Source organism: Falco cherrug, chromosome 10, assembly GCF_023634085.1.
Source record: "Falco cherrug isolate bFalChe1 chromosome 10, bFalChe1.pri, whole genome shotgun sequence".
NCBI classification, from domain to species: Eukaryota; Metazoa; Chordata; class Aves; order Falconiformes; family Falconidae; genus Falco; species Falco cherrug.
Genome location: NC_073706.1, coordinates 15,155,874 through 15,180,166, shown reverse-complemented (window position 1 = coordinate 15,180,166; position 24,293 = coordinate 15,155,874). Strand labels below are relative to the sequence as shown.

The 24,293-nt window shown below is 57.7% G+C and overlaps 1 protein-coding gene and 1 long non-coding RNA gene across 2 annotated transcripts; both read right to left on the bottom strand.

Moving 5' to 3' along the window:
• Positions 1-3,019: 3,019 nt before the first annotated feature.
• Positions 3,020-7,793, bottom strand: SOX18 (SRY-box transcription factor 18). The gene is made up of 2 exons (XM_055722846.1): positions 7,101-7,793; positions 3,020-4,749 (listed from the first exon to the last, which is right to left on the bottom strand). Exons 1-2 carry the CDS (start codon positions 7,513-7,515, stop codon positions 3,905-3,907), a joined length of 1,260 nt encoding a protein of 419 aa, XP_055578821.1. The 5' UTR covers positions 7,516-7,793; the 3' UTR covers positions 3,020-3,904.
• A 12,138-nt stretch (positions 7,794-19,931) lies between these two features.
• On the bottom strand, positions 19,932-24,276 carry LOC114017458 (uncharacterized). The gene is made up of 2 exons (XR_003562529.2): positions 23,891-24,276; positions 19,932-20,743 (listed from the first exon to the last, which is right to left on the bottom strand). It is a non-coding gene; the product is annotated as an uncharacterized LOC114017458 (long non-coding RNA).
• Between the last annotated feature and the right edge of the window lie 17 nt (positions 24,277-24,293).

The following is a 24,293-nucleotide window of genomic DNA, read 5'->3' as shown; positions in this document are numbered from 1 at the left end:
GCTGCATAGTAACAGCCCCGGCCTGAGCCATAACAGCAGTGAAATCATCCCCAAACTATTTCAGCCCCGTCCATTTCCAGTCCCACGTCACACCTGAGCCACCGGCATGCAGCGAAATAAAAGGCTGGTGGATGGTTTCCTGCCCCCAGCGTGGCCTTATGGGGATGGGGGCAGGGAAAGGAGGTGATGTTAGAAATGAAAGGCTCTCCCGGTGCGCAGGCTGGCTGTCCCTGCCCAGTCCTGGTACCAGAGCAGCGCAGGATGTGTCCGAGGGACAGCTGAGCACGTAGGCACAGCTGGAGCAGCCCAGCCCACCCCCAGCTGGCTTTTCTGACCCATGGTTTACATGAATTGACCTCACGCTCAGCAAACCCACGAGGCCAAACAGCCAAAGCCAAGTCAAACTGGGAGATAGGGGGTTTAGCATCGAATCAAATACAGCTAATTAGTGGTGTGGTTAAAGCTCATCAGGGAGCCAGCACCCCTTCCAGGATCTGTCTAGCTCTCTGTCCTCCTGACAGAGCCAGACCAGCCCCGGTGCTGACCAGCCCAGTCAAACCCTGGGTTTTGAGAGGGCCAAATCCTGTCCTGTCCATGGCTAAAACATAATGCTGCAGCTCTGATGCCATGGGAAGGTGCTGGTCCAAACCGCTGCCAGCTGGGTACCAGTCACACGCTGCCGGCTCGAAGGCAAGGCTGGAGGAGCGGCCCTGGTTTGGGGCACTTCTTGATGAACTTGATCTCAAACCGGTGAGTTTATGTGAAAAAGGCTGTGTGAAGCAGCGAGCGACGGGAGGAGGTGGCACCCACGGGGCCTGGCACGGGTCCTTCTGCCCGCTGTCTGACCCAAACCTGTGCTCTTGTTTTCTTCCTCTCTCCTTTCCCTTCTTTCTCATTTCCCCATGACCCGGGGTAGGGCTGGCCAGCGAGACGGGGCAGCCATGCATTGTTCACAGCCTCGATTGCAATTAGGCTTTATTATTAATAAAAACACCCAGGGCTGAGTTAGGTAGGAGGGTTTGCAGGGCCCTGCCTGCTTTTGTGTAGAAGCAAGTCAGGGCTTTGCTGGCAAGCACTGCTCAGTGTTAGTGATGCAGAGCTGGGGAGCCATAATCTGGTGCTGGGTCTTGGTGACCTGGGGACGGGCAGGCATGGCAGGTCCCCACAAACGGCCCTGGCACCGCTCGGTGCTTGTGCAGCGATGCAGCAGCCGTGGTTTCAACACGATGCATCCCTGGTGCATTTACGGGAGTGACCATCCTGCAGTTTTCAGTCTGGTACTCTCCCCAGCCCCATGGCAGCATCCTCAGGCACAAAGAGATCCCCCCGCTCCCCACCCAGCCCCACAGCAAAGTTATATTTTCAAGAGTTTTGCAGTGCAGGTGCTTTGCGAAAGCTCCTATCCATGCCCAGCCACACTGCCGGTGCTGCCAAGCACCCGAAACCCAGGCACGCTGGACCCAAAGTGCTCCAGAGCAAGGAACACAGCCAAAAAACCACCCCAAGGATTTCTAGCTATCCTCTGAGATCAGAAATGAGCTGGCACGGCCTGATCCATGGGGAAAGAAGGGGATTTCTGCTGCAGAAAGATGACTTAACATGATACGATCCTCTGCCGGCTTCCCCTGGCACCGCTGGGCAGCTGGGCGAGGAGTGGCGTGCGCATCGCTGCTTCGAACCGCAGGAAGTGATCACATCCTCGCCTGGAAGGTACCTGGAAGCTGGGGGCTGGAAAATAAGTCAGGGCTTTCTTTCCCCCTCCCTCCCCATCTCCTTCCTCCCAGGCTGCTTCGGGGAGCAGAGCGGGACGGCTATAGACGGCTGCTTCCTTTCATAGTCATCGGCGGCGGCACAGGATGCTTCTCATTTGGTGTTGTGTTTGTTTGCTGCGGCGCGGGTTCTGGCACCCGCCGGGCGCCCGCCAGCCCTCCCGTGTAGGTAGTGAGGTCATTTTTCCATGTATTCCCCCTTTTTACATACTGTATATGGAAAGACAATGAAGCGCCTTTCTGGCATTTAATGGGAACACGTCGCCAGCCCCCGAAGTGGTCCCGTTTATTAGCGCTTCACATTAAACAACAACAAAAAAAAAGTGAGTCAGGATTTAGTCCTGTTAACACTAATGTGAATTTAATTTAGGAGAAGCTTGAAAATTAATGTCATTTGCTAAATATCCATTTCCCCTAAAAGGCAATTCTTTGCCAACAACAACAAAAAAACCCCTCTTCTTCTATTCAAATATTATTTTTTTTTTAAATAGCCTTTTTTGGTGATATCAGCCTGGTTTAAATCACTCGGCGTTCAAGGAACGGATGTCACTGGGGTTTTATGCAACAGATTGTCAGTTCTCATTTTCAAATTGAACAAAAAAATATTGTAAATCATAAAGTAATTCACTGGAGGGGGATGAAGCTCCAGCAAAGCACCGGCGGCTCCGAGCACAGTCCGGCTGGGCATGGCGACGGCTTGGCAAGACCTGGCGGCTGCCGGAGCCGGGAAGCAGCCAGCAAGGGCCAGGAGGTGGAAGGGCTCTGGCACACGGGGCTTTCTTCCAGCTCCAAGGACTAGAGTGAAGGTGTCAGAGCAGCCAGGCTCTATTTTTGGGGGGCTTGATGGGAAAACGGGGTGAGCCGTGGGGACCACATGCCGATGCGCTGCCAGCTTGGCAAAATAATAACCACACCAAGGCTCATTTCGGAGGAGGATATCACATGGTTTATTATATTTTAAGCTGAGAACAGCTGCTTTTCCTGCAAAGCACATCTCCGGGTGGCACAGCGCGGTGCCGTGGGGTGGCCTCCAGCATCCTATCCCACTGCCGGCGCTGCCGTCCCGCGCTGAGCTGAGCCACACTCACCGAGCCCGAGGCAGCTGATGGGGCAGGCGGGCGGCAGCCTGGAAATTAATACATTTGCCAGGTTGTCAAAACATTAATCAACGGATACAAAAATCTGGAAATGGTTGGGACAACATGTATTTGCGGAAAATATGTGTTCACACAACAAGCACACAAGATGGGAACAATTATATGAAGATGTTTTAATAATTAACCAGTATAAAACAGTTTGCTCTCCGTACAGTTCTAGACAATAAAAGTGTTTGCAGTCATATTTTTCTTTTGTACAAAATTCCAGTCAATTGTTCCACAATATTTACATTGTCATTCCCTTTTCACAAAATATCTCCTTTTCCCTCCCCTCCCCCCCTTTTTTTTTTTAATCCAGCTTTGCTACATAAATGCTTTAGATCTCATGGATATCCCTCGATTTATTTTTAAAAAGTCTAATAAAAAAACCCAAAAGACATTAAATACCATTTTATATATAAAAATGCTTAGTAAAAATATAGTTTTGTTGCCCAATTAAAATATATTGCTGAGAATACAGTAAAAACCGTCCTAAAGCCCACCTCTAATGGGCGCTGACTCTTTAATGGCCCCGGCAAAGTCTTTCTAAAAGTTTTTTCCAACCCCCCACAAGTCCACCTGCCCTTGGGTTAAATACTGGGGGCAGGGTGCTTCGGCTCATCCTGGTGGTGGTTGTTTCAGGCAGGATTTACTGGAATTGGCTTAAAAATGCCCCTTTGAGCTGGTGGGAGCTAGAGCTATGCCCTGCCGAGGGCTGGAGCGGGGAGCGCAGCAGGCAGGCTAGTGCTTGGGAAAGGCGTCTATCTGTGTTATATAGTTATACGGTATATCAGTGAGTTCAGCATGTTTTCTCTCTAAAAAAAACCAACAACCCACCAAAAAACAAAAAACCGAAGTAAAAAAAAAAAACAAAAGAAAGCGATGCATTTAATGAGATACTCTAAATATTATGGAGCTCGTGGTTAAAGGAGGATGGCTTTTTGTTTTTAGAGGAGAGTCAGGGCTCTCCTGGTGAGAGCATCGGATGGTGGGGCCAACCTAACCGGTGATGCAGGGGCTATAGTAAACAGCGCTGCTGGCATCGGACAAGGCAGATATCAAGCTGCTCTCCTCGCAGGAGATGCTTCTAGGAGTCACTTTGGACAGGGAGACATGGTAAGGGAGTCCCGAGGCTTCGGGACGAGTCCTGCTCATGTTCAAATACTGGTCAAACTCGTTGCGGTCAACGTCTGTCCACAGCTCGGTTTGGTTCAAGTGATCCACGCTCTCCATGTGGTGGGCTTCAGGTGGGGGCGAGAGCTGGCCCAGGTGGGCGGAAAGCCCGTTCTGAGTTCCCGAGCACATCTGGTTGTAGTATATGCTGGAGGGATGGGGAGTCCTCATGGCGTCGGCCAAGTGCGAGGGGGTCTGCGCGTAGGGCACCGCCACGTCCCTCCCCATGCACTTCTCCTGGGGAAACTCCATCTGGTGATGGTGGTGGTAGCCGCGAAAGGGCATCATGTTGCAGTCATCCTGCATGTGCGGAGGGAAAAATGCCGGCTCGGTCTGTTCCAAGACATCCAAGGGAGACATCTCAGGAGTTGGCAAGCCATAGTTTTCAATATCCGACCCCATGGAGTGGAGTTCTCTGAAGTGGTTAAGTGGGGGAGGCTGGGGGTGGCCGCTGCCGCCATGGTGACTCATGCTGAAGTTGTCACTGCAAGGCTGGGAAAGGTTATGCAGGAGGATATTGGGTTCCATCCTCTTGATTTTCTTGGCTTGCTTCTTTCTCCTTGGGCGGTACTTGTAGTTGGGGTGATCCTGGAGATGCTGGATTCGCAGCCGCTCTGCCTCTTCCACGAAGGGACGCTTGTCGCTGGCACTCAGCGCTTTCCATGACTGGCCTGGAAGGGGAAAGCGAAGCTCTGTGACAATGGCTCGGCCACCTGGCCCTGGCTGGGGTGCGGGGGCACCCATGAAGAGGGGGCCCTTGGAGTGGGAAGGGCTCCCCCAGACGGTTCAGTGCCGGAGCAGGGTCCTAGTGCTGACACAAAGAAGGGCTGGAGAACGGGAGCCCAAGCAGGGCTATCCCTATGTCCCAGCATCAGCCTCAGGGTGTGCCCAGCACTTCAGTGCCGTAGGAGAATGGGGGTTCAAAGCCTAGGGGGGCCACAGGAACCCCTCTGCCAGGGCTGGGGATTCTGTCTCCCACTGCTCCTTGGCACAGCCCAGTCCCTGGTGTTCCCACTTCCCTGATCCCACATCCATAGCCCTGCACCTCTGTAGTCCCAATCACACATCCCCAGTCCTTGCACCCCACAGCCCTATATCCTGAATCCCATGTCTGCGCACCCCGCGTCTCTGCATCCTGCTGCCCCATTTGGCCATATCCTGCTTCCCGTAGTCCCGCATCCTGCAACTCTGTCTACCCATATCCTGCTTCCCGTGTTCCCACATCCCGCATCCTACAGTTGTGTATCCCGCATCCTGCAGCCCTGTATTCCCATATCCTGCATCCCCATGGCTGTGTGCCCCACAGCCCTGTATCTCTGCATTCTGCAGCACCATTTCCCTGCATCTTGCATACAAACAGCTCTGCATCCTCGCATCCCACAACCCACAGCACTATATTCCCACATCCTCTAACACTGCGCTGCACCCCGCAGTCCTGGATCCCACAGCCCTGCATCCTTACAGCCCATGTCCCTGCAGCCTGCATCCCTTCATCTTATATCCCTACAGCCCTCTAACCTTACAGCCCGCAGCCCTGCATCCTGCGGCACCCTATTCCTGCATCCCACAGCACCCAATCCTTGTAATCCAGCTGCTGTACCCCATATCCTTGCAGCCTGCATCCCACAGCCCTGCACCCTTGCAGCCTGGCTAGCACAGCCCCATATCCTTGCAGCCTGTATCCCACAGCCCCGTACCCTTGCAGCACACATCCCAATGCCCTGTACCACTCCATCTCACACTCCCAGCCCTGTATCCCTGCATCCCGACACCCTGTACCCTGCAACCCACATCCCCAGCCCTGTACCCCTGCATTCTGCTGCCATGTATCCCTACAAATCACATCCCCAGCCCTGAATCCCCATATCCTAACACCCCACACCCCTGCAGTGTGTATTCCCAGCCCTGCATCCCTGCATCCTGCTGCCCCGTACCCCTTCAGCCCACATTTCTAGCCCTGTATCCCTGAACCCCGCTGCCCTGAACCCCTGCATACGGCATTGCCAGCCTCATAACTGCCTAACCCTACATCCCCAGCCCTGTATCCCAGCATCCCACAGCCCCATACCCCTGCATCCCGCTGCCCTGGAACCCTGCAGCCCACATCGCCAGTCCTATAGCCTCCTATCCCTACATCCCCAACCCCATAGCCCCACATACCCCTACATCCCACAGCCCTGTACTCCTGCAGCCTGCATCCCCAGCCCTGCACCCCCGCATCCCTAGCTCCATAGCCCTGCAATCCACAGCCCTGCACCCTCGCAGCTTACATCTCCAGCCCTGTACCCCCACAACCCTAGCTTCATACTCCTGCATCCTCAGCCCCATACCCCACATCCTTACATTCCTAGCTTCTTACCCCCACATCCCCGCATCCCCAGCCCCGTACCCCCACATCCCACAGCCTTGCATCTCTGCAGCCTGCATCCCTAGCCCTGTAACCCTGCATCCCCACATTCCTGGCTCTGTAACCCCGCACCCCTCAGCCTTGCAGCCCTGCAGCCCACATCCTTGCATCCCTGGCTTCATACCCCCGCATCCCCAGCCCCCCATCCCTGCATCCCCAGCCCCGTACCCTCACATCCCCGCATCCCTAGCTCATACCCCTGTATGCCACAGCCTTGCACCCCTGCAGCCCGCACCCCCGCATCCCTGGCTTCATACCCATGCATCCCCAGCCCTGTATCCCTGCATCCCCAGGCCTGCACCCCCGCATCCCCTGCTCATACCCCTGCATCCCACAGCCTTGCACCTCTGCAGCCTGCATCCCTGGCTCTGTAATCCTCCACCTCCAGCCCTGTAACCCTGCATCCCCCGCCCTGCACCCCCGCATCCCTGGCTTCATACCCCCGCATCCCTAGCCCCGTATCCCTGCCTCCCCAGCCCCGCACCCCGGCATCCCCGCATCCCTAGCTCATACCCCAGCATCCCACAGCCTTGCACCCCTACAGCCCACATCCCTGGCTCTGTAACCCCGCACCCCCAGCCCCGCAACCCCGCACCCGCAGCCCGTCCCGCTCACCCAGCATCTTGCTGAGCACGGCGTTGTGCAGGTCGGGGTTCTGCTGCGCCAGCCGCTTGCGCTCATCCTTCGCCCAGACCATGAAGGCGTTCATGGGCCGGCGGATGCGGGAGTCCTCGCCGGCCTTGCCCTCGGCGCGGCCCGCCGGGGGGCTGTATCCATAGCCCGGCTCGGGGCTGGGCGTGCGGCTGGGGGCCGCGCCGGGGGCCGCGCCGGGGGCCGCGCCGCCGGGGCCGGGGCCGAAGGCGAAGCCGGGCTCGGGGCTGGGCGTGCGGCTGGCGGGGGAGGCGGCTCCCGGGGGGCGCGGGAAGGCGAGCCCGGGCTCAGCGGCCGGCACGGCGGCGGTGACCCATGAACAGTCGCCCCGGGGTTGCGATATCTCCTCTCGGCAGTAGTTAGACTCAGATATATTCATTCCAGCTGGACAGCACTTTGTGTCCGACCCGACCGGGTGCCGGAGAGAGAACCGGGTCCCGCCGCGTCCCACCGGGTCCAGCAGCCGCCGAGCAGCAGCCCCGCCGCTAGCCTCCCTCGTCTGCGCTTCGGGGGGACTCGGGGTCGGCTTGGTTTGTTTTGGTTGCTTTTCTTTTTTTTTCCTCTTTTATTTTTTTCCCCCCTTTCCCCCCAAAAAAAACTTTTGGGATGATGCTGGGCTGGAAGGGGCAAAATATAGCCGGGCTGGACCAATCAGCGGGGCAGAGGGGAGGAGGAGGAGGACGGGAGGGAGAGGAGGAGGAGGAGGAGGAGGAGGAGGAGGAGGAGGAGGAGGAGAAGGAGGAGGAGGAGGAGGAGGAGATGATGGAGATGAGGGGGAGGAGGAGGCGGAGGAAGGGGGGCGTCCCCAGGCACCAGCAGGAAGAGCCACCCGGGGAGGGCCGGGCTGGGACCGGTGTGGACGCTGCTGCCCAGTTCCCTTCCTTCCAAGGAGGAGGGTTAATTTTTTCTCTGCCTTCTTTTCCTTTCTTTCTCCCTTCCTTCCCTCCTTTCTTTCTTTTTCTTTCTTTTCTTCTTTCTTTCTTTGTTTCTTTCTTTCTTTTCTTCTTTCTTTCTTTTTCTTTCTTTCCTTCCTTCCTGCTTTTCTTCTTTCCTTCCTCTCATTCTCTCGTTCTCTTTCTCTTTTTCACTCTTTCACCCTTTCTCTTTTTCTCTCTTTCTTTCTCTTTCTCTTTCTCTCCCCCTCTCTTTCTCTCTTTCTTTTTTTCTTTGCAAGCCCCTTTTCCAGCTACTTGCGATCTGCCCGCGCCTCCCGCAGCCCCGCCGAGCCGAGGCAGGGAAGTGTTTAGCTTTGCCTGCCAGGCTGCCTGTTTGCAGGCGAACAGGCATGCTTGGGGCTTTGTGTTTATTTTTCTTATGACTTATTTCATGTGTGTGTTTTGGCCGGCATACCCCATCCCGGCTCAGGAGCAGCCCTGGGGTGAAGGCAGGGGCAAGCCTTCTTCCCCCAGCAATTTTCTGGTGGGAATTTCAGTGCCCGGGGCGAGAAACGGCTTCTTGCTTTTAAGCACCGTTCACATTAAAAGAAACGTGTTTCCAGCCTGTCAGCTTAGGGACTCTTGAGGAATGATGGGTTCACAGGCAGCCAGATGATCGCAGCTAAAACCTGCCTCCCAAGCCACGCAGCCGGGGCTGGCATGGCCATGCCATTGCCGCACGCGCCGTGGGCATGGCAGCACACCCACGGCACGCTGCCGGCGGCAGCCGCGGTGAAGCAGCGCTTCGCTTGCCACCAGGTCACTGCTCCGCTCGCTCGGCTGCCATCCAGCAGAGACTTGCAGTGCCAAGCGTCAGGCTAGGTGGTCTGAAGGTCCTTCCTGCCCTTAGCACAGAGGAGTTACGAACTCCGTGGGACCCATTTGCAAGCCAGAAGATCTACTTGCATGCTGTCCCTGCTCCCTGACACCCTGCAGGCAATCGGGTTTGATGGTGAAAGATGTCCCAGCTCCGGGTATCTGCCCCCAAGCCCCCTCTGGCTGCAGACTTGCCCGAGACCCCAGCCTGAAATGTGAACCTCAGCATTAGGAAGATTTGGGGCACCAGGTTGCGCAAGAGCCCAGCTCCCAGCCTCCTCGCAGTGGTGGGGTATTGCATGCCATGGTTTCTGTGTGTCTGGAAGTGATTTGAAAAAGCCGATCTGCTGTTAACCCTAAACAAAACAAAGGCCTTAAGAAAAAAAAGTCAAAAAAATCTTGTCTCACTTATTCTTCAATCGCTAGCCAGGAGCAACAGAGGTTTCGGGCTAGATTTCCTTCACATTCCTGGAGCTTCTTATTAATATTTTGCAAGAGAAAATCAACACCGTTCCACAGGAGAGCCGGTACGGCTGCAAGGAGCCTCCTCTCTGCTCCTCTGTATCCTGCCCTGGCCATACAGCTGAGGAGGGAACTGGAGCATCGCCATGCCGGAGGAGCAGCCATGTGCCACCATCCAGAGCCGAGCCCCCAAGCCGCTGGAGGTTTTGGCTCTTTGCCCCAGCCCTGGGAACAGCAAGGTGGGTGCTGGGGGCCCCCAGACCAAGGGCAGTGGCTTTTTGTGGGGTAAGTGAGCAGCCTTCGGGGCAGCTGGTCTGGGCAGCTGCTGGGGACATCCCAGGAACGTCTCCCTGCTGCTGATCCTGGCCCTTCTCCCAGGCTTTGGCTGAGCATGTGGCACTTTCCCCAGCCACATCCACCCCAGGGCCTCCCACATGGCCCCAGCAGCATCCTTGGCCTCCAGGCAGGCTCAGAGCTGCCCCAGAACCAGGACTGGACCTGGTACCACCAGCTGGCATTTAGGATGTGTTGCAAATGATCTGCAGTGGGGTGGGAGTGGGGACAGCTCAGATTATTGCTGCCCTGGAAACAACGCTAAGGACCAGGGCAAACCCTCCCGAGGGAGGCAGATGCAGAATCTCATGCCTGCCATGCTTGCTCTGTGCAACCATCCCATGTGTGGGCCTGCTCCACACATGATGGCAGTGGGCTTGCAGTGCCTTCCTCATGCAGGGGCTGCATGGGGCGAGGGATGAGTGCAGTGCTGCTGTCTTTGTTGGACTGGGGCAGTTTGGGACCTCCTCTGCCCATGGAGCAAAGTTGGGCACTTTGACCCCAGCATGCACACAGTGCAAATCCTGCCCTGGTGTCTGCATACCCTGCCTTGCAGTGCGTTTGCTGTTGGTGCCGCATCCTAGTGTGAGGATGGGGGGAAGACCTAGAGAGGGTGGCAGAGGGGGAAAGGAATGGTATGGTTGCTGGAGGAGGAGGATAAGAGCTGTGAAGCAGGGAGAGAGGAGAAGAAGAGCTGCAAGGGGAGATAGAGCAGCCAAAGCACCCAAAAATACCTGAGTGCAAAGCACCCAAAACCACCTGGACTGGCCCAGAAGTGGCACGGAGGGGCTGTAGTGCCTGCCTGCGTGAGCAATGCCACACAGCTTTGCTCCCCCTCCCCACAGTCAGCACCCACCCCAAAGAGCGAAAGCACCCTCACCCAGCCAGGGCGCAGGGTGAAGTGCGCGGGGTCTGTGCCCAGCTCAGCTTTCAGGAGTGTGAGGGAATGGACACAAAATACCCCCTCCCTTTGCCCCACTGCCCCAGGGACACGGGGATGTGACCCTGAGTGCTGGTGACCTGCTGGCCCCAGGTCCTCAGCGGCTGCATCTGTGGCAGTGCATGGAGAGGAAGCGCTGGACATCCCTGAGCAGAGATAAGATTGGCGTGTGCCCCAGCTGGGTGACCTCTCCCTGCGCCCTCCTCGCTGGATTTGGCATTGGGCAAGGTGGACCCCAGCCCGGCACACAGCCTTAGGAGTTTGTATATTCTACTATATTTTTTATTTATTTTCTCTCTCTCCGCCCCAGTATTATTGGGCTGGCAGCTCACCGCCCCCATCCCGGCCCCCTGTTTCCCTTCCTAGCATCCCGCACAACCCAGCACCACACCTAACAGAGGAAGCGTGGCTGGCTGGGCCGGCAGCCTCTGCTCCCCAGCACAAAGGCATTTTCCCTCCCCGCCCCCAGCCTGCACCTCTTGCTGCTAGTTATTCCTCCCAGCCAGGTCTGATGCCCAGCTCCCACCCGCCTAAAAATAGATGCGGCACAACCTGGACCATCCCAAGGGGTCTTGGGGATTTGGGGGCTTGAAAGGAGGTGGTGGGGATGGCAAGAAGGTAAGAGCAAGTGTTGCGGGCTAAGCTTGATGGCTATTTATGCCGCTGATGGCTGCGGGTGGGTACAGGAGCCCCAGGCTGGGCTAGGGGCTGTGCAACCAAATCCAAGGGATTTACCCCCAGAACTTACATCCAGGTTACAGAGGAGGCAGGCGAATGCTGGAAGAGCCCCTGCAGCACAGCAGCAGCAAAGCCTCGAGCCGTGATGGGAAAATTGCTTTTTATTCTTATTTTGCAGAGGGTGCAAGGCACAAGGGGAGTGGTCAGTGGGGCAGGGGCAGGAGCAGGATCCGTCCCCGGGCCTGGGTGCAGGTGCTGTGCCCTCCTGTGGTGGCCAGCACCTTCTTTGCTGGCTCACATGGACTAGCCTCCCTTCTAGATGTGCCCACACCGCTAATGAATTAATCACCTTGAAATTACCGATGTGGAGCTGGTGCCGTGGTGTGTCCGATTGGATGAATGAGGCATTTTGCAGGAAGATATTTGTTATTAATTACAGATAATAATTATCTTTAGTCACGCCGCACAGGCACCCAGAGCAGTGCAGCCAGGTGGAATGGACGTGACCTACACCCGCACCCAGTTCTGTATCCCGAAGGAGCTGCCCTTCAGCAGGGGTGGCTGAGGGGAGCAGGGACGTCCCACACACAGTGTGTGGGGTCCCATGCAGGGCTCGGCAGCTCCCCTGGCACCCCGAGGGGTGCCCCTGTGCCGGCGGGTCCCACAGGCTCCCCCCGGGCTGGGGCTGCTGCAGCCTCGCTGGAACAAAGGCTTCCCGAAGAAAGGCGCTTCCTGGAGAGCAAAGGACTCGGGGCTGGGGCTGTGTGTGAGCCCTGTCGGGAGGCTGAAGTCATCCGCTGGGAAACGCTCCATGTTTCACCGGAGCCTCCCTTTTTCCAGGGCCCAGCTCAGCGCCCGGTTTCCTCGTGCACAAATAGTTCAGTGGGTCAGGCGGAGCTGGCAAGCAGCGAGCCAGCCGGCCAGGGGCTGCCAGGCGCGCTACAGCGTCCATGTTAGGAGCATCCTGGCAGCAACCACGTGCCCGTGCAAGGACGACATGTCCTCTGTGTCCCCAGCCGGGGACCAGCCTCTTTCCCACCCAGTTCAGGGTGGTGGGTGGAGAAGGGGCAGTTGCAGTCAGCCCCAGCGCCGGGAATGGCTGGCTCAGCTGTTTTCTGCTCATTTGCTCTTTTTCATGGCTTCCAGCTCCATCTGACAAGTGAAGGGCACCAGGGACAGTGGAAAGGTGCCCTGGGCCACCATGGCTCCCTGTCCTGGGAGCAGGCCAGCCCAGGGGCTTGCTGCCACTCTGCTCCACAGCCATCCACATCGGCAGGTCCCCGATGGCTGCGGGGCTGAGCTGGGAGCACGGTGCGGACCGTGCTGGCCAACCCAGCAATCAGACACTGTATCTGAGGAAGCAGAGAAAGTTGTCTTTCTTTTTCAGCTCTTTTCAATAACTAGAGGTCAGCCTTGTTTACACAGGATTATAACTGGAATGACAACAGCAATACCCATTGTGTGAGCAGCGAAACCCACAGCTAACCTGAAAAAGCTGTTTGCTCCTCACAGACACAGCCAGTGCAGCCTCCTGGGTGGCAGCCGGAGCTCTTGGTCCTCACTGGGGCCATCCTGCCACCCCTTCCCCTGACATGGCCCTCCACAGCCCCTTCTTGCACAGCCCTGGCTCTCCGGTGGTGGTCCCAGCAGCTTGGGGTGCCACTCTTCCAGCCGCATCACCTCATGTTTGCTCCCTGACCTGTTCCTTGTGAAACCCGGGGTGCAGCCCCCATGCCTCAACCACGAGCAAAGCTGCTGCAAATCCCACCCACGGTGCTTACGGCCAGGCTAACATTGGAGAGAGGCTTCGGCACGGTGCTGTGCCCAAGGGGGCTGAGCATGCTGGAGTGCCCGGGGCATGCACGCTGGCTGGCGTCGCTTCCCCAGCAGCTGATTGCGGTGGCAGTCGTTGCTTTAATACTCAGTTCCCATCACAGAGAAAGCCCAGGCTTTTAGGAAGGAAAGTCTTACACTTCTACCAACTATTTCAAGACTCCCATAAACACATTTTTGGTTCAGCATTAATGAATTACCTCAATGCAGAGCTACTCATGCCAAATACATGAATAGAGAGTGTAGAAAAGCCACCGAGAAGCAGATTTGGCTGCCATTCAGCTGCTCCGATCGGCACAATTTCTTTTCTCGATTATAGCAAGAAAATGCTCTCTGCCTGTGGCACCGCGTCCTCCCAGGAACAGGCAGCTGGCCGACAGTTGGGCTGTGCAGAGCCTGGGCATGCCGGGGTTATTCGCTGCTTCCATCACTCTAATTGGCAGAAAATGCTGCTTGCTGGTGTCTGTGCAGGAGATGCAGCCAAGAACCGAGATCCTGCTCTTTCTGCATGTCCAGGCTTGCTGCTCTTGGCTGCCTGACCTTCTCTTGGGTGCTGGGGAAAGGGAAGAAAAACTGGTGGATTTCTGAGCCTGGCTTTTTTGGGGAGGTGGGTCAGGGCTGCCCGTCTGTGGCCCTGCAGCCACGTGTGCCCACAAGCACCACAGCCAGGAGCAGCTCCACTATGGCCCCTCTCCGTGCAGCAATGAGCCCTCACCTACAGACTTGGTGACCATGTCCTCTGCTTTCCTCCAACAGCAATGGCCCTGCCATGCTGGGGACTGCCAGGAGACGATGTGCACCCCAGGAAAAGTGCAGCCCTGTTTTTGCAGAAACTGTTCTTGCCTGGGCTCTGCTCTGCCGGCTTCCAACCTCTGTGCCCCACTGGGTGTTTCCTCATCCCTTGCTCTTCGAGCATCATGCGACTGAAAGCACCATGGATAAATGGGCTTGTGCTACATCACGGATGAGGATGCCGCTTTCAAGCAGGAGAGAGGAAGAAGGCAGCACAGCGATCACACCTCCACCGCTTTACATCTCAGTCCTCAGAGGCCTGTCAGCAAGGGCTGAGCTGGTTATTGCTTCTCATCTCCCTAAAATGAAACTCCAGCAGCAGGTGAGCAAGGAGAGGGGGTGGCTGGCTGCACCCCTGCATGTGCCAAGCCCAGCAGCCAGCAGCAGGAGGGTCGCCCATCCTCTCCCGTGCTGGGAGGACTGACACAGCAACACAGGACGTCTCCATCTGGGAAAGGTTTGCTGTTCTCAAGAGCTGCTGTGGCTCCCGACATGTTTTAACTTAGCACGAGGCATTACCTCACAGGGCCGCTGCAGATGGCAGATGGATGCTGGCTGTGCCTGCTCCTCTCTCCCCTCTCCCCTCCCCCTGCTTCATCTGCAGCCCCTGAACCCAGTGCTTTCTGCTTGGGCTTTCCACACAATGGTGAGTTTGCTAACAGGGAGGTGGTTGCATGGTTTCTGAGCATCACCCCAGCCAGGCCTGGAGGAAGAGGAGCCCTTTGCAGCATCCCTGGAGGAGTGAGAGCCCTTTGCAGCATCGCTGGAGGAATGAGAGCCCTTTGCAGCATCCCTGGAAGTGACAAACTTCACTGAAGCTTGTGGCTCACCTTCCTGCCCAAGGGGTGTCATGGCCACCTCTCTGCTTCACCAAGGTTTTCACTGACCAGCAAAAAGGATGAGGATGTTGCTGAGAGCAACCTCACCTTCACACACACAGGGAAACTCTCAGTGCTAAACCCAAGTGGAAGAGAGGAGTTTTGTCTCAGAGGCGGGTAGATGCTGCTGTGGCTCTGTGCTCCAGTTTCCCCATGCGCTGTGCAGGGCACAGGGCAACTCAGCCTCTCCTCCAGCCCTTTAGAAACAACAATCTCTCCAGCAAAGGGCAGGATGTATGAGGGTAATTCTGACAGAATGCTTCTTTCCTGAGAGAGAACAATAATAATAATAATAATAATAATTACAATAATAATACTAAAAATAAAGAAAAGAGCATGAGAGCTTTCCTTCCCTGCAAGCAGAGGGGCAACTTTTGCTTTTTGGTGCTGAGCTGGGAACATTAAGGGAAGGGAAATGAGCATGAGTGCTGCATTTGCAGCTCAAAACCCCAAGATCTGTACATCGCCCCCCATAAATTGGCCTAAAAATGAGGTTTTAAAGCTTGTCACAGGCAGCATCTTTTTCTTTGCTTTGTGATTTCAGAGCATCCTTTGTGCTGCAGTGCAGGGAAAACTGCAGCAAAACCCCCTGGCAGCAGAGCTGGGGCTCAGGGATGCTGTGAGCAGCCATGGGGTGGTTGGGTGCAGGGATGCAGGGTGGGAGGAGGGGGCAGGCATGGACCCCCAGGGATGAAGGCTGTGCCATTGCTGGGGATCCCTGTGGTTGGCGGGGTGCGGGGGGCTGGGGGCAGGAGGGAGGCGGCAGGGAAGGGCTCCAAGGGAAAGGCTTTGTTCGCGGGCCAGCCGGGAGCGTGCGAGGGCCTCCGGGTTCCAGCATTTCTCCTCCACTTCGTTCCTGCTGTGCACGGGAGCCGGGCCAAGGTGGAGCATGGCGGGGTGGAGCGGGTCCCTGAGGAAGGCCGGGACAGCAGCGCATTTAGCCCTTAAATTGCCTGGGAAAGCGGCTCTATCTTTCCATCTCCCTCCGGGACTCTTCTCTCACCCAAGTGGAGCCTGTTCCCAGGCTGCTCGCCCCAACACCTCCACCTCTGCCCTCCTCCAGTGACCCCTCTCGCTTGGCCCCTTCAGCCTTGCTCGGATCTGGAAGCACTCGGGAAGGATAAGCAAAGGCTCCCGACAGAACAGCCCTTCGTGGTGTGCTCGAGCTGGAGAAATAAGGTTAAAGGCTCTTATCTGATGGAGCCGCAGCCTTGCCAAAGCCTGTTGCTATCAGCTCGGGACACATGTGCTATTGGCAAAGCTTCGGGGACACAATAATACAAACAGTTTTCATTGTCGAGTCAACAATGATGGGAGAAGGAGCCTGGTGCTATTACTGGTATAAAAGGCGCACTGTAGGAAAGCTCAGGACAGGAGGATGCAGTCAGGATCAACAGTGGGGTTTAGCAGATTACAGTTATATTTGTATTCGGGAAGGAGAAACCTTCCATCCCCAGCGGGCTGGAGCCAGAGGATGGAGTGGGGGGTGGGGGGGTCAGGCTGCAAGGAAAAACTCTTAGAGCAGCACTGGAAGCAGCTGCAGCAAAGTGCTGATGGCAGTGGGTTTGGGCAAGGGCAGGAGGCAGGTTTGCAGCCCTTGTGCTCTGCTGGCTCATGAGAAGTCATCCAGGGAAAAAACTCATGGCTGTACATGGCTGAGGGGGCTGCAAGGTGAGGGAGGCTGCCGCGGTGACAACCTGAGGCTTGCAGGATCCCACTATACTCTCTCATTACAAAGACTGTATTTTAAAAAGGCCATGCTGGTGTGTGCAGGGAGGGTAGGTGATTCGGCACACGCTGCACCCAGTTCCTGCTGTCATTTGGGCAGATACGAGGATGGTGGGGAGAAGGTTGGTGCCTCTGTGGGCGCTGGTGCACAGGTGCTGTGCAGGACCTATGCGTTTTGCAGAGGTAAGCATCCTTCCAACACCTGTCTCACATTCCCCTACATTCTTCCTCCTCAGCCTTCCTGAGATCCTGTCAGTCTTAACGAGGGATTTCTGGACAACACACACTCCCAGGCTGGGTTGGATATGTGGGTGGATGAGTGGGATAGATGAATGGGATGAGACCACCATCCTGCCCAGGGCAGCAGTCCCCTCCAAGGCCTGCAGCTCTGCCTTGCCCCAGCCCTGGTGCTGTGCCGTGCCCCTGGGACTCAGGCAAGGTCCTGATCCGTGATGCCACACACTGGTGAGAGCACAGAGGGGATGCTTAAGGGATGCAGGACCCAAAGGGCAAGACAGAGGGTCTCCGGCCACCCGGCCCACAGAGAGCAGGGAAGGGGTGGTCAGCAGATGGGGCACTGGGACCAAGGCGTGGTGCCATCCTGCACCCTCAGAGGTGGACGGCGAGGTGATGGGGAGCATCACCTTGGCTGTGCCTGTGGTGGTGAGGAAGAGGACACAGGTTTGCCAGCTGTTGTGCCATGGTAGCAGGGGGATAGAAGGCACAAAAGCCCCCACGCCATGGGGGGCTGTGGGAGGCTGGAAAGCCGAACGGCAGGTCAGGAACTTACCGGCTGCTGTCAGGGGCCAAGTGGGGCCGGGGCAGCCATTCCCACCGGGAGCAATGATGTCAGGCGGCGGCTGCGGCTGGGAGGCAGGAAGCCCGACGCAGCCAGCGAGTCTGTCCTTCTCAGCCTTCCCCATGTGTTTTCATGAACAATGCATCCCGTGTCGGGGACACTGCAAAGCTGGCCCTCCTGCACAGGCGACGCTGCAAGACTGGTCCTCCTGCACTGCCAGCAGCCCTGTGTGGCCACCTTGCACCCGTGCTAGTATCCTGGCCGCTGCACCGTGCCGGGTGCTGCTCCCTGTCCGTGTGGGCTGCAGGACAGTGCTGGTGTTGCACCTTTCGCATTGGGATTTGGTGTGTCTGCTGCATCGCTGTGAGGTCTGGAGGGAGGAAAAATGGCATTTGTTGGCCACAGCCTGAACTGCTCTGGCACCACTGTGCTGCCATGCTGCTGCCTGCACAGGCAGGGCTGCCACTGTGCCTCCCTCGATGGCACGTCTGGTCCCAGCAGGACACGTGTGGGGCAAACAGGCTGGCAAGCCCCAGAGGAAGCCCTTGGAGAAAGGACGGCCATGCCAGCTGCTGGCCTGGCCCTCTCCCACTCCCAGCTCAGCTGGGGCAGGGTAAACACCTGCCTGGAGCATCCAGCCATGCCTGCCCAGGTGTCCAGATATTCCAGATATTCCATCAGGGAGCAGCAACAGTGATCGCTCAGATGGGCTGAGGAAAAGCTCCAGCAGACTGAGGCACTTAGTGATGCCGTGAGATGCAGAAGAGCCTCTCTGGGCTGGGGGTCCACTGGGGCAAGGGGAGTCACCAGCCCCCTCTGTACCCTCCCAGCCCAGGCAGCCAAGGCTTGGTTTTGCCAAGTGGGTACTCAGAGCGAGCAGGGTGAGGGCAGCCATGCTGGGGGCTGGGACAGGGCAAGGCACCTGGTCACAAACACCCAGAGGGAGAGGGACTTCCTGAGCACAGCCAGCTAAAGGATGGCCCCAAGGACTCCAGCTCGGCCTCTCCCTCCACCCCACCCAGCACACCCTTGTTTTCACAGAGGTGCCTCCGTGCTGGGGACGTGGCAGGCTGCATTTGCCAGCGGCTGGCAGCGATGTCCATGCTGGTGCCGACAGGCCGGCTGGCATGTTTTCCCCCAGGGAGGCTTTAGCAGAAGGCTGTGCATTTCTGGGAATTGTGTCGGGCAGGGAAGGAGGTTATTGTTCGAACTGCAAGTGTGCAGCGCACTGATGAGATCAGGGCTCGGTGCTCGGCGGTGGGGCAGCTGAGCTGTCTGCAGTGCCGCTGATGGGGCGATAAGCAGGAGAAGCCTCTTATCTGTGGTCCCATCGCTGGGGAGAGCTGGAGAGCAGAGGGCATGGCAAAACCCTGGTGACCTGGCTCTGCTGGGCCTTGCTGTGTTGTTAGCACAGGGCAAACCAGTGTCCAAGGGGTTTCAAAAGGAGTGATGAAGGCAGTGAGGCGAGGAGCACGCTGCCTTCCCCCTCAGGCACGCTGCAGTACAGCTGCCCATCCTGCTGACTTTGGCCATGCAGACTCTTCTTCCCAGTCCTCCCAGTTCACCCAGCAGCCCCCTCTGGTACATAAATCCAGACCTAGCCTTGGGGGCTGTGATAGCTTTTAGGTCATGGGCACCCTTGCCGTGGAGGGAACCTGCCCCACACAGCTCCCTGCTGCCATGCCGAAGCAGCTTTTACTCCAGCCATGGATGGAGGAGGCCAAACGCTGCCTGTTCACTGCCTGGATTTCACCCTCTGCCTGGCTGGTGGGCAGCGGGAGGCGTGTGTCTGTGTGGGTGCTGCCCTTCTGTCCCCGGGATGGTGGTGATAGAGGGGCCGCCATGGCCCCCAGCCCCCGGCCGAAACCCCAATGGTCTTGTGCTTTGGCAGGGTAGCTCAGGGGAGGGTATTTCTGAGAAAAGGCCCCTCTATGCTGCCCCAGCCCTCCTCGCTGAGCCTCTCCTTCCTCCCTCTCTGCCAGTCAGTCCCTGTCCATCTGAGGTGTCAATCCCAGCCCTGGTCACTTTGCCGTGTGCTTGCTCCTTTGCAGACTGGACACAGGTCCCGTCAATCCCAAACTCTATGGGAGACAATTCAGAGCTGTTTGCAGTAACGCTGAGAGGAAGGGGCTGGGGTTGACCCGTTGCAACCCTTTGCTGAGAGGTGCCATGTTAGCCCATGAGAAGCTAACCATCATCCTCCTTCTCCTCCTTGGGAGGATGCCTCCCTCCACGCGCCACGGCTTTTGACACAGAGCAAGTCACGAGCGCCTGAGGAGATCAGACCTGCTGCCACGGAGGGTCACTGCCATCTGGAGAGCTTCCCCACCACCCTGGTCTGGAGATCGCGCTGGCGAGCAGGGACAGCATAGGAAATGCTACATGGGAAAGCCCTGTGTGAGAGCCCAGGAGCCCCTGCCTTCCCACAGCAGACTTATCAAGGCACCAGTTCAGAGTGGCGCTTTCCATGGGCCAAAAGGGAAGTGCATACACACCAGACTTCTCGGGGTCAAGGATGCTGGGCAAGCAGCGAGCCGAGAGGCTGCAGGGGGCAAGGGAGGGAACCGGGGCGTGGGGAGGGAGACACAAATAGCAAAATGAATGGCTTGGACTTCCTATGTTTTATGGAGGCGAATAAAAGGAGACAGAGGGTGAAAGAAAGGAGACCTGAGCACTTGCACATGCTCTCACGCATACATGGGCCAGCCCAGATCCCAGAGCCCATTGGTGGGCAGTGTGAGATGGAGCCTGCACCCACTCGGCTGGCACGGCTCTGGGCCAGCTGCTTGTCTGGCCCAGCATCCCCCAAGAACACCTCGTAAAGCGTGACAGGCTGCTGCTTAGCACTTATTCCTCCCCCTGTCATTATTATTTGAACAGCAGCCAGTATAATTAAAATCGTTCGAAGGAGGAGGTTTAGGGAACGTCCAAAGTGTCTCAGAAGAGCATTTGCAAAGCTGGAGGTCCAAACTCCACCCTGGTGCTTGCAATGAGCAGGGCCCAGGGGAACCATCATCTTCTCTGCGTCCTCCCTTCCACGCTCCCCATTTCACAGGGTGGCACAGGCTGGGCTACCACACAGGGTGGTCCCGGCCACATTCCCTTCTGTGGCTGCTGCCTGCTGCAGCCAAATCCTGAAGCCCTTCCTGGTGCAGGACTTGTCCCAGGAGGTCCAGATGGCAGTGTCCCCAGGCACGGACGGGCTGCTCACCAGCAGCTCCAGGACAGATGCAGTGGACAGTTGTGGGGAGCGGAGGACACGGTGCCTCTGTGGGCTGCTCTGCTGGAGTGGCACGGATGGAGGCTGCGATATCTCCTGGGAGCCATGCTTGGGTTTTGTTGCGTTAGGAGGGTCTGTGCCACAAGATGAGGTGTGGAGAGGCCCCTTGGCTCCTCAGAGAGGACAGGATGGCCTGCAAAACAGAAATGCAAGTCACCATTTGTGCCATATTATCCACGTTTCTTAAGTGTTTGGATGGAGGATTTTGGCCTCCAGGGTCAAATGTCCCTGGTGCCAGGGCTAAGAGACTAAGGACATGAAGCAATCACAGCAAGGAGGGGGGCAAAAGGCAGATCCCTGCCTCTGTTCCGGGGCTGGCACAAGCTCACGTCTAGGGGATCGGTCGCCCCATCTCTCTCCACCTCCTCTCCCAAATCTGAGCTGCCCTGGGTTCAGGAAGGAAAACCAGAATAACTGTCCCCAGGGTGGTCAGTGCTAGGAATGGTGTGACCATCAGTTCAGGAGGGTGACTGGCTGTGGGCATCCTCACCAGCAACGCACAGAAGCCCTGCTGTGGTGGATCTGTGTCAGGTGGAGATGGCCAAGAGCCAAAACCCCACTACCCAGCAGAGCCAGCAGCCCTCTGCTGCCACCAAGGCAGGCTCATGAGGGTAAAAAGGAGGGGAAATGTGTCAAACCCCCTCCCCAAAATCAATGCTGCTCTGGCAAAGCCTATGGCAGCTGCCCCCATCTCCTGGCTGGTGCTTGTGGCTGGGTGAGGGCTCGGGGTCTACCAGCTACTCGCTGTCCTTTGTTCCCAGGATGGGGTCTCTTGCTACCAGCTCAGAGCCCAGCATGTCACCCAGTGACAGCCAGCCTTGCTCTCCCTCCGAGCTGTGACCCCAAGTCTGATCCTGGAGAGCTGGGAACACCTGAAGTCAGGGGATGTCTCAGGACAGAGCTTCCCTGAGGCTCTCGTGGGTAGGTGGGCAAGGCTGCGCCCAGGAGGGCCTCTCATCTCTGCCTTCTCCAGAAGTGGATCAGATTGAGCCTCCAGTGGTTGGGAGCAAAAGAAAGGGTGGGGTTTGGTGGCTGATTTCCAGAAGAATGATGGTGAATTTTCTGGGGATACTAGAGGCAAGAAAAGCTCATCTGACTTGATCCAGCCCACTTGCCAGGTCCAAATCAGCTGAGAGTCACTTGGGAAACACCATAGCCCAGCGGGAAAACCAGGCGAGATACTGTGGGGTTTTATTTTGCAGCAAACTTCTCCTGGCTCCACCAGCTTTGCCTGCTGAGGGGAGCTGCCAGCAAGGCACCACATACAGAAGTCTTCACGGTGTCTTTTGGTGGGCAGGGGTCAGCTAAAGCCCCCTCCCAACCTCTCCCCAGAGGCCAGCTCCAGCGACAGACTCGCCCCTGCTCTGTTTTTAGCACATTCAAGTAGCTGCTTTCACAAGAGGTAAAAGAAAGTTCATGGATCCGTTGACAGATCAGCCCAAGCGGGAATTTCTCTGGGAATTCCTGCAATAGCAGGTTGGCTCCCGCGGAGGTGGAGTTTCCTCTGGATCTACCTCCACCCAGGCTTGGGGAGCGCTCTGGCCACCGGCTCCACGCTTGGGGGCTGGGCTGAGCGAGCCACCGATGCTTCCCAGCCAAGGTCAGCCAGAAACCCTCCCTGCTCCACAAACGCCTGTCCTGTTAACCCTTGCGAAGAGTGGAGCTGCAAGCTGGCAGGGTTAGGGCTGCAGAGCTCGCCTGTGCCCATGGGCATGCAGAGGCAGGGGGCATTTTCCTCTCCTGCCCAGCAGGCAGCTGACAGGGCTGCAGGCGTGATGATTTCATGCCGTTTAGTTCCCAGGGGACTTGCTGCCAACCAGGCAGTCCTGCGGCCTGAGTGAGGACGGTCCACCGCGGCGGGAGGCCAGTGCTGGTGGGGTGATGGGTTTCTTGCTTGGAGGCAGGGAGCAACGGGGTGACGGCGCTCGGCATCAGTGACTGTGTGCTCTGGAATCCGAGACGCGTCCCCAGCCATACTTGTGGTCAGGAACCATCTTCGCATTGCAGCGATACAAACCACATTCACAGTGGCAGCAGTGCCGCTTGAGCGTGCCTCTGACGCCAAGGACCGGCGTGACCCGACCCCACACACAGGACAGGCGGCTGCCCGCTTCCAAGGACCTCCAGAAAGTCCCCTTGTTGGGACTTGTTTCCTCCTCCCTCACAGAGGTGGGCCTCTCCAAAATGGCACCCCCTTGCTTCACAGCCAGACTCTGCCAAGGGATGGAGGCTTTCCAGATGATGCAGAGGCTCCAGATGGAGGGTTGGAAGGAACTTGCGTTTGCAAACATGGGGCCAAGCCAAGAAGTTTCAAGGTAGCTCCAAATGTCATGCCAGGGAGAGGGTCTGGAGCTCAGGTCTGGTCTGGGGCCACCTCTGCTGGTTTGGGGATGAATCGAAATGTGTCTTGCCCATCTGGGGAGCAGTTCTTGCTGAGGTCTGGCCAGCTCCATGAAAGCTGCCATAAGGAACAGCAAGCTGGCAGATTTAGGTACCTAACGGGCAGTTTTGGGGGAGAGCCACCCGGCAGAGGCTTAGCACCAATCTGTTCAATACCCTTCACCTTTGTGTGCTGGTAAAGCTAAACTCTGCCCTCAGTGACTCAGTTGCTGCAAGACAGAGCATGGCTGGAGTTGAGCTCAGGGAGCCCTGCTTCCCAACACCTAATTGTGCAGCCTGAGGCCACACATAGCACAGCTCCATGTTTTCGCTTGATCTGCAGCCCCGCCGGGGCAGGACACGGCTGCTCTTTACCAGCACAGTCAGGGCCCTCTCTCAAACATCCGCACTTGGCGAGGACTGTGAAGCTGGCTGTGCTGGAGGAGGCATCGAAGTTCTCCCCCTGCCAGGAACCAGCTGGAGAGAACAACAATATTCAGCGGCGAGTCCCACAGCACAGCTCCCAGGGGACGCGCTGCCCTCACGCAGTGTACGAGTGCCATCTACAGGGGGGCTCCGCGCCCCAGCCTGGGCACCCCGAAACCCTGCGCCCCCTCTCCACCCCGCCAGCCCTTCTGTTAATTAGTCTCAAGTCCCTGTGGCCACACTGGAGTGGCTGCACAGCCCCGCGTCTCGGTTCAAGCCAGGCAGCGGGGCTATAACCGCAGCACTGAGGGCGGCCGCTGCGGGGTTGCTGCCACGGGCGGTATTCCTGCGGTGCGCCATCACCGCTGGAGCCAACTCCCCCCCCGGCCCCAGGTGCCACAGGGTTGCTGGCTCGAGTCATCCTTCAGGCAGTGCTGCCACCGGGGCCGCGGGGGCTCCACGGGGATCAGCTCACCTGTGGCCGGAGCTGGGGGCCAGGCGGGGCCCACCTGTGGCAGGGGCTGGGCAGCGGCTCTCCACTCCTGCCCCCCAGGCTGGGCCGCAGCGGTGCTCAGGCCTCCCCGATGGGGAGGCACCGGGGCCCAGTTCGCTGAGCCGTCAGGGGAAGGAATCCGTGAGAGGTACATCAGCCCCTTCCGGGGGGAGGCAGCCTGGCCCAGCCGCCGGTGCCCCACAACAGCCGCTTGAGACACACCTGTCCCCGCTGTCCCGGGGAGCCCCGAAGCAGCCCCGCGGTGGCAAGCCCGCCGGGGCTTCCTCAGGGCACGGACTACAGCCCCCACAATGCCCCGCGGCGGGGCGGGGCGGGCGCGGGGCACGCTGGGAGCTGTAGTCCCGCCACCGGGCCGCCAGCCGGG

What these genes read in the sequence shown, in the direction of transcription:
- SOX18 (XM_055722846.1), bottom strand. Translation starts at nt 7,515, where the DNA reads ATGAATATATCTGAGTCTAACTACTGCCGAGAGGAGATATCGCAACCC. An exon ending in CGTGCTCAGCAAGATGCTGG is followed by an intron (nt 4,750 to 7,100) that starts GTGAGCGGGACG and finishes TTCCCCTTCCAG; the next exon opens with GCCAGTCATGGAAAGCGCTG.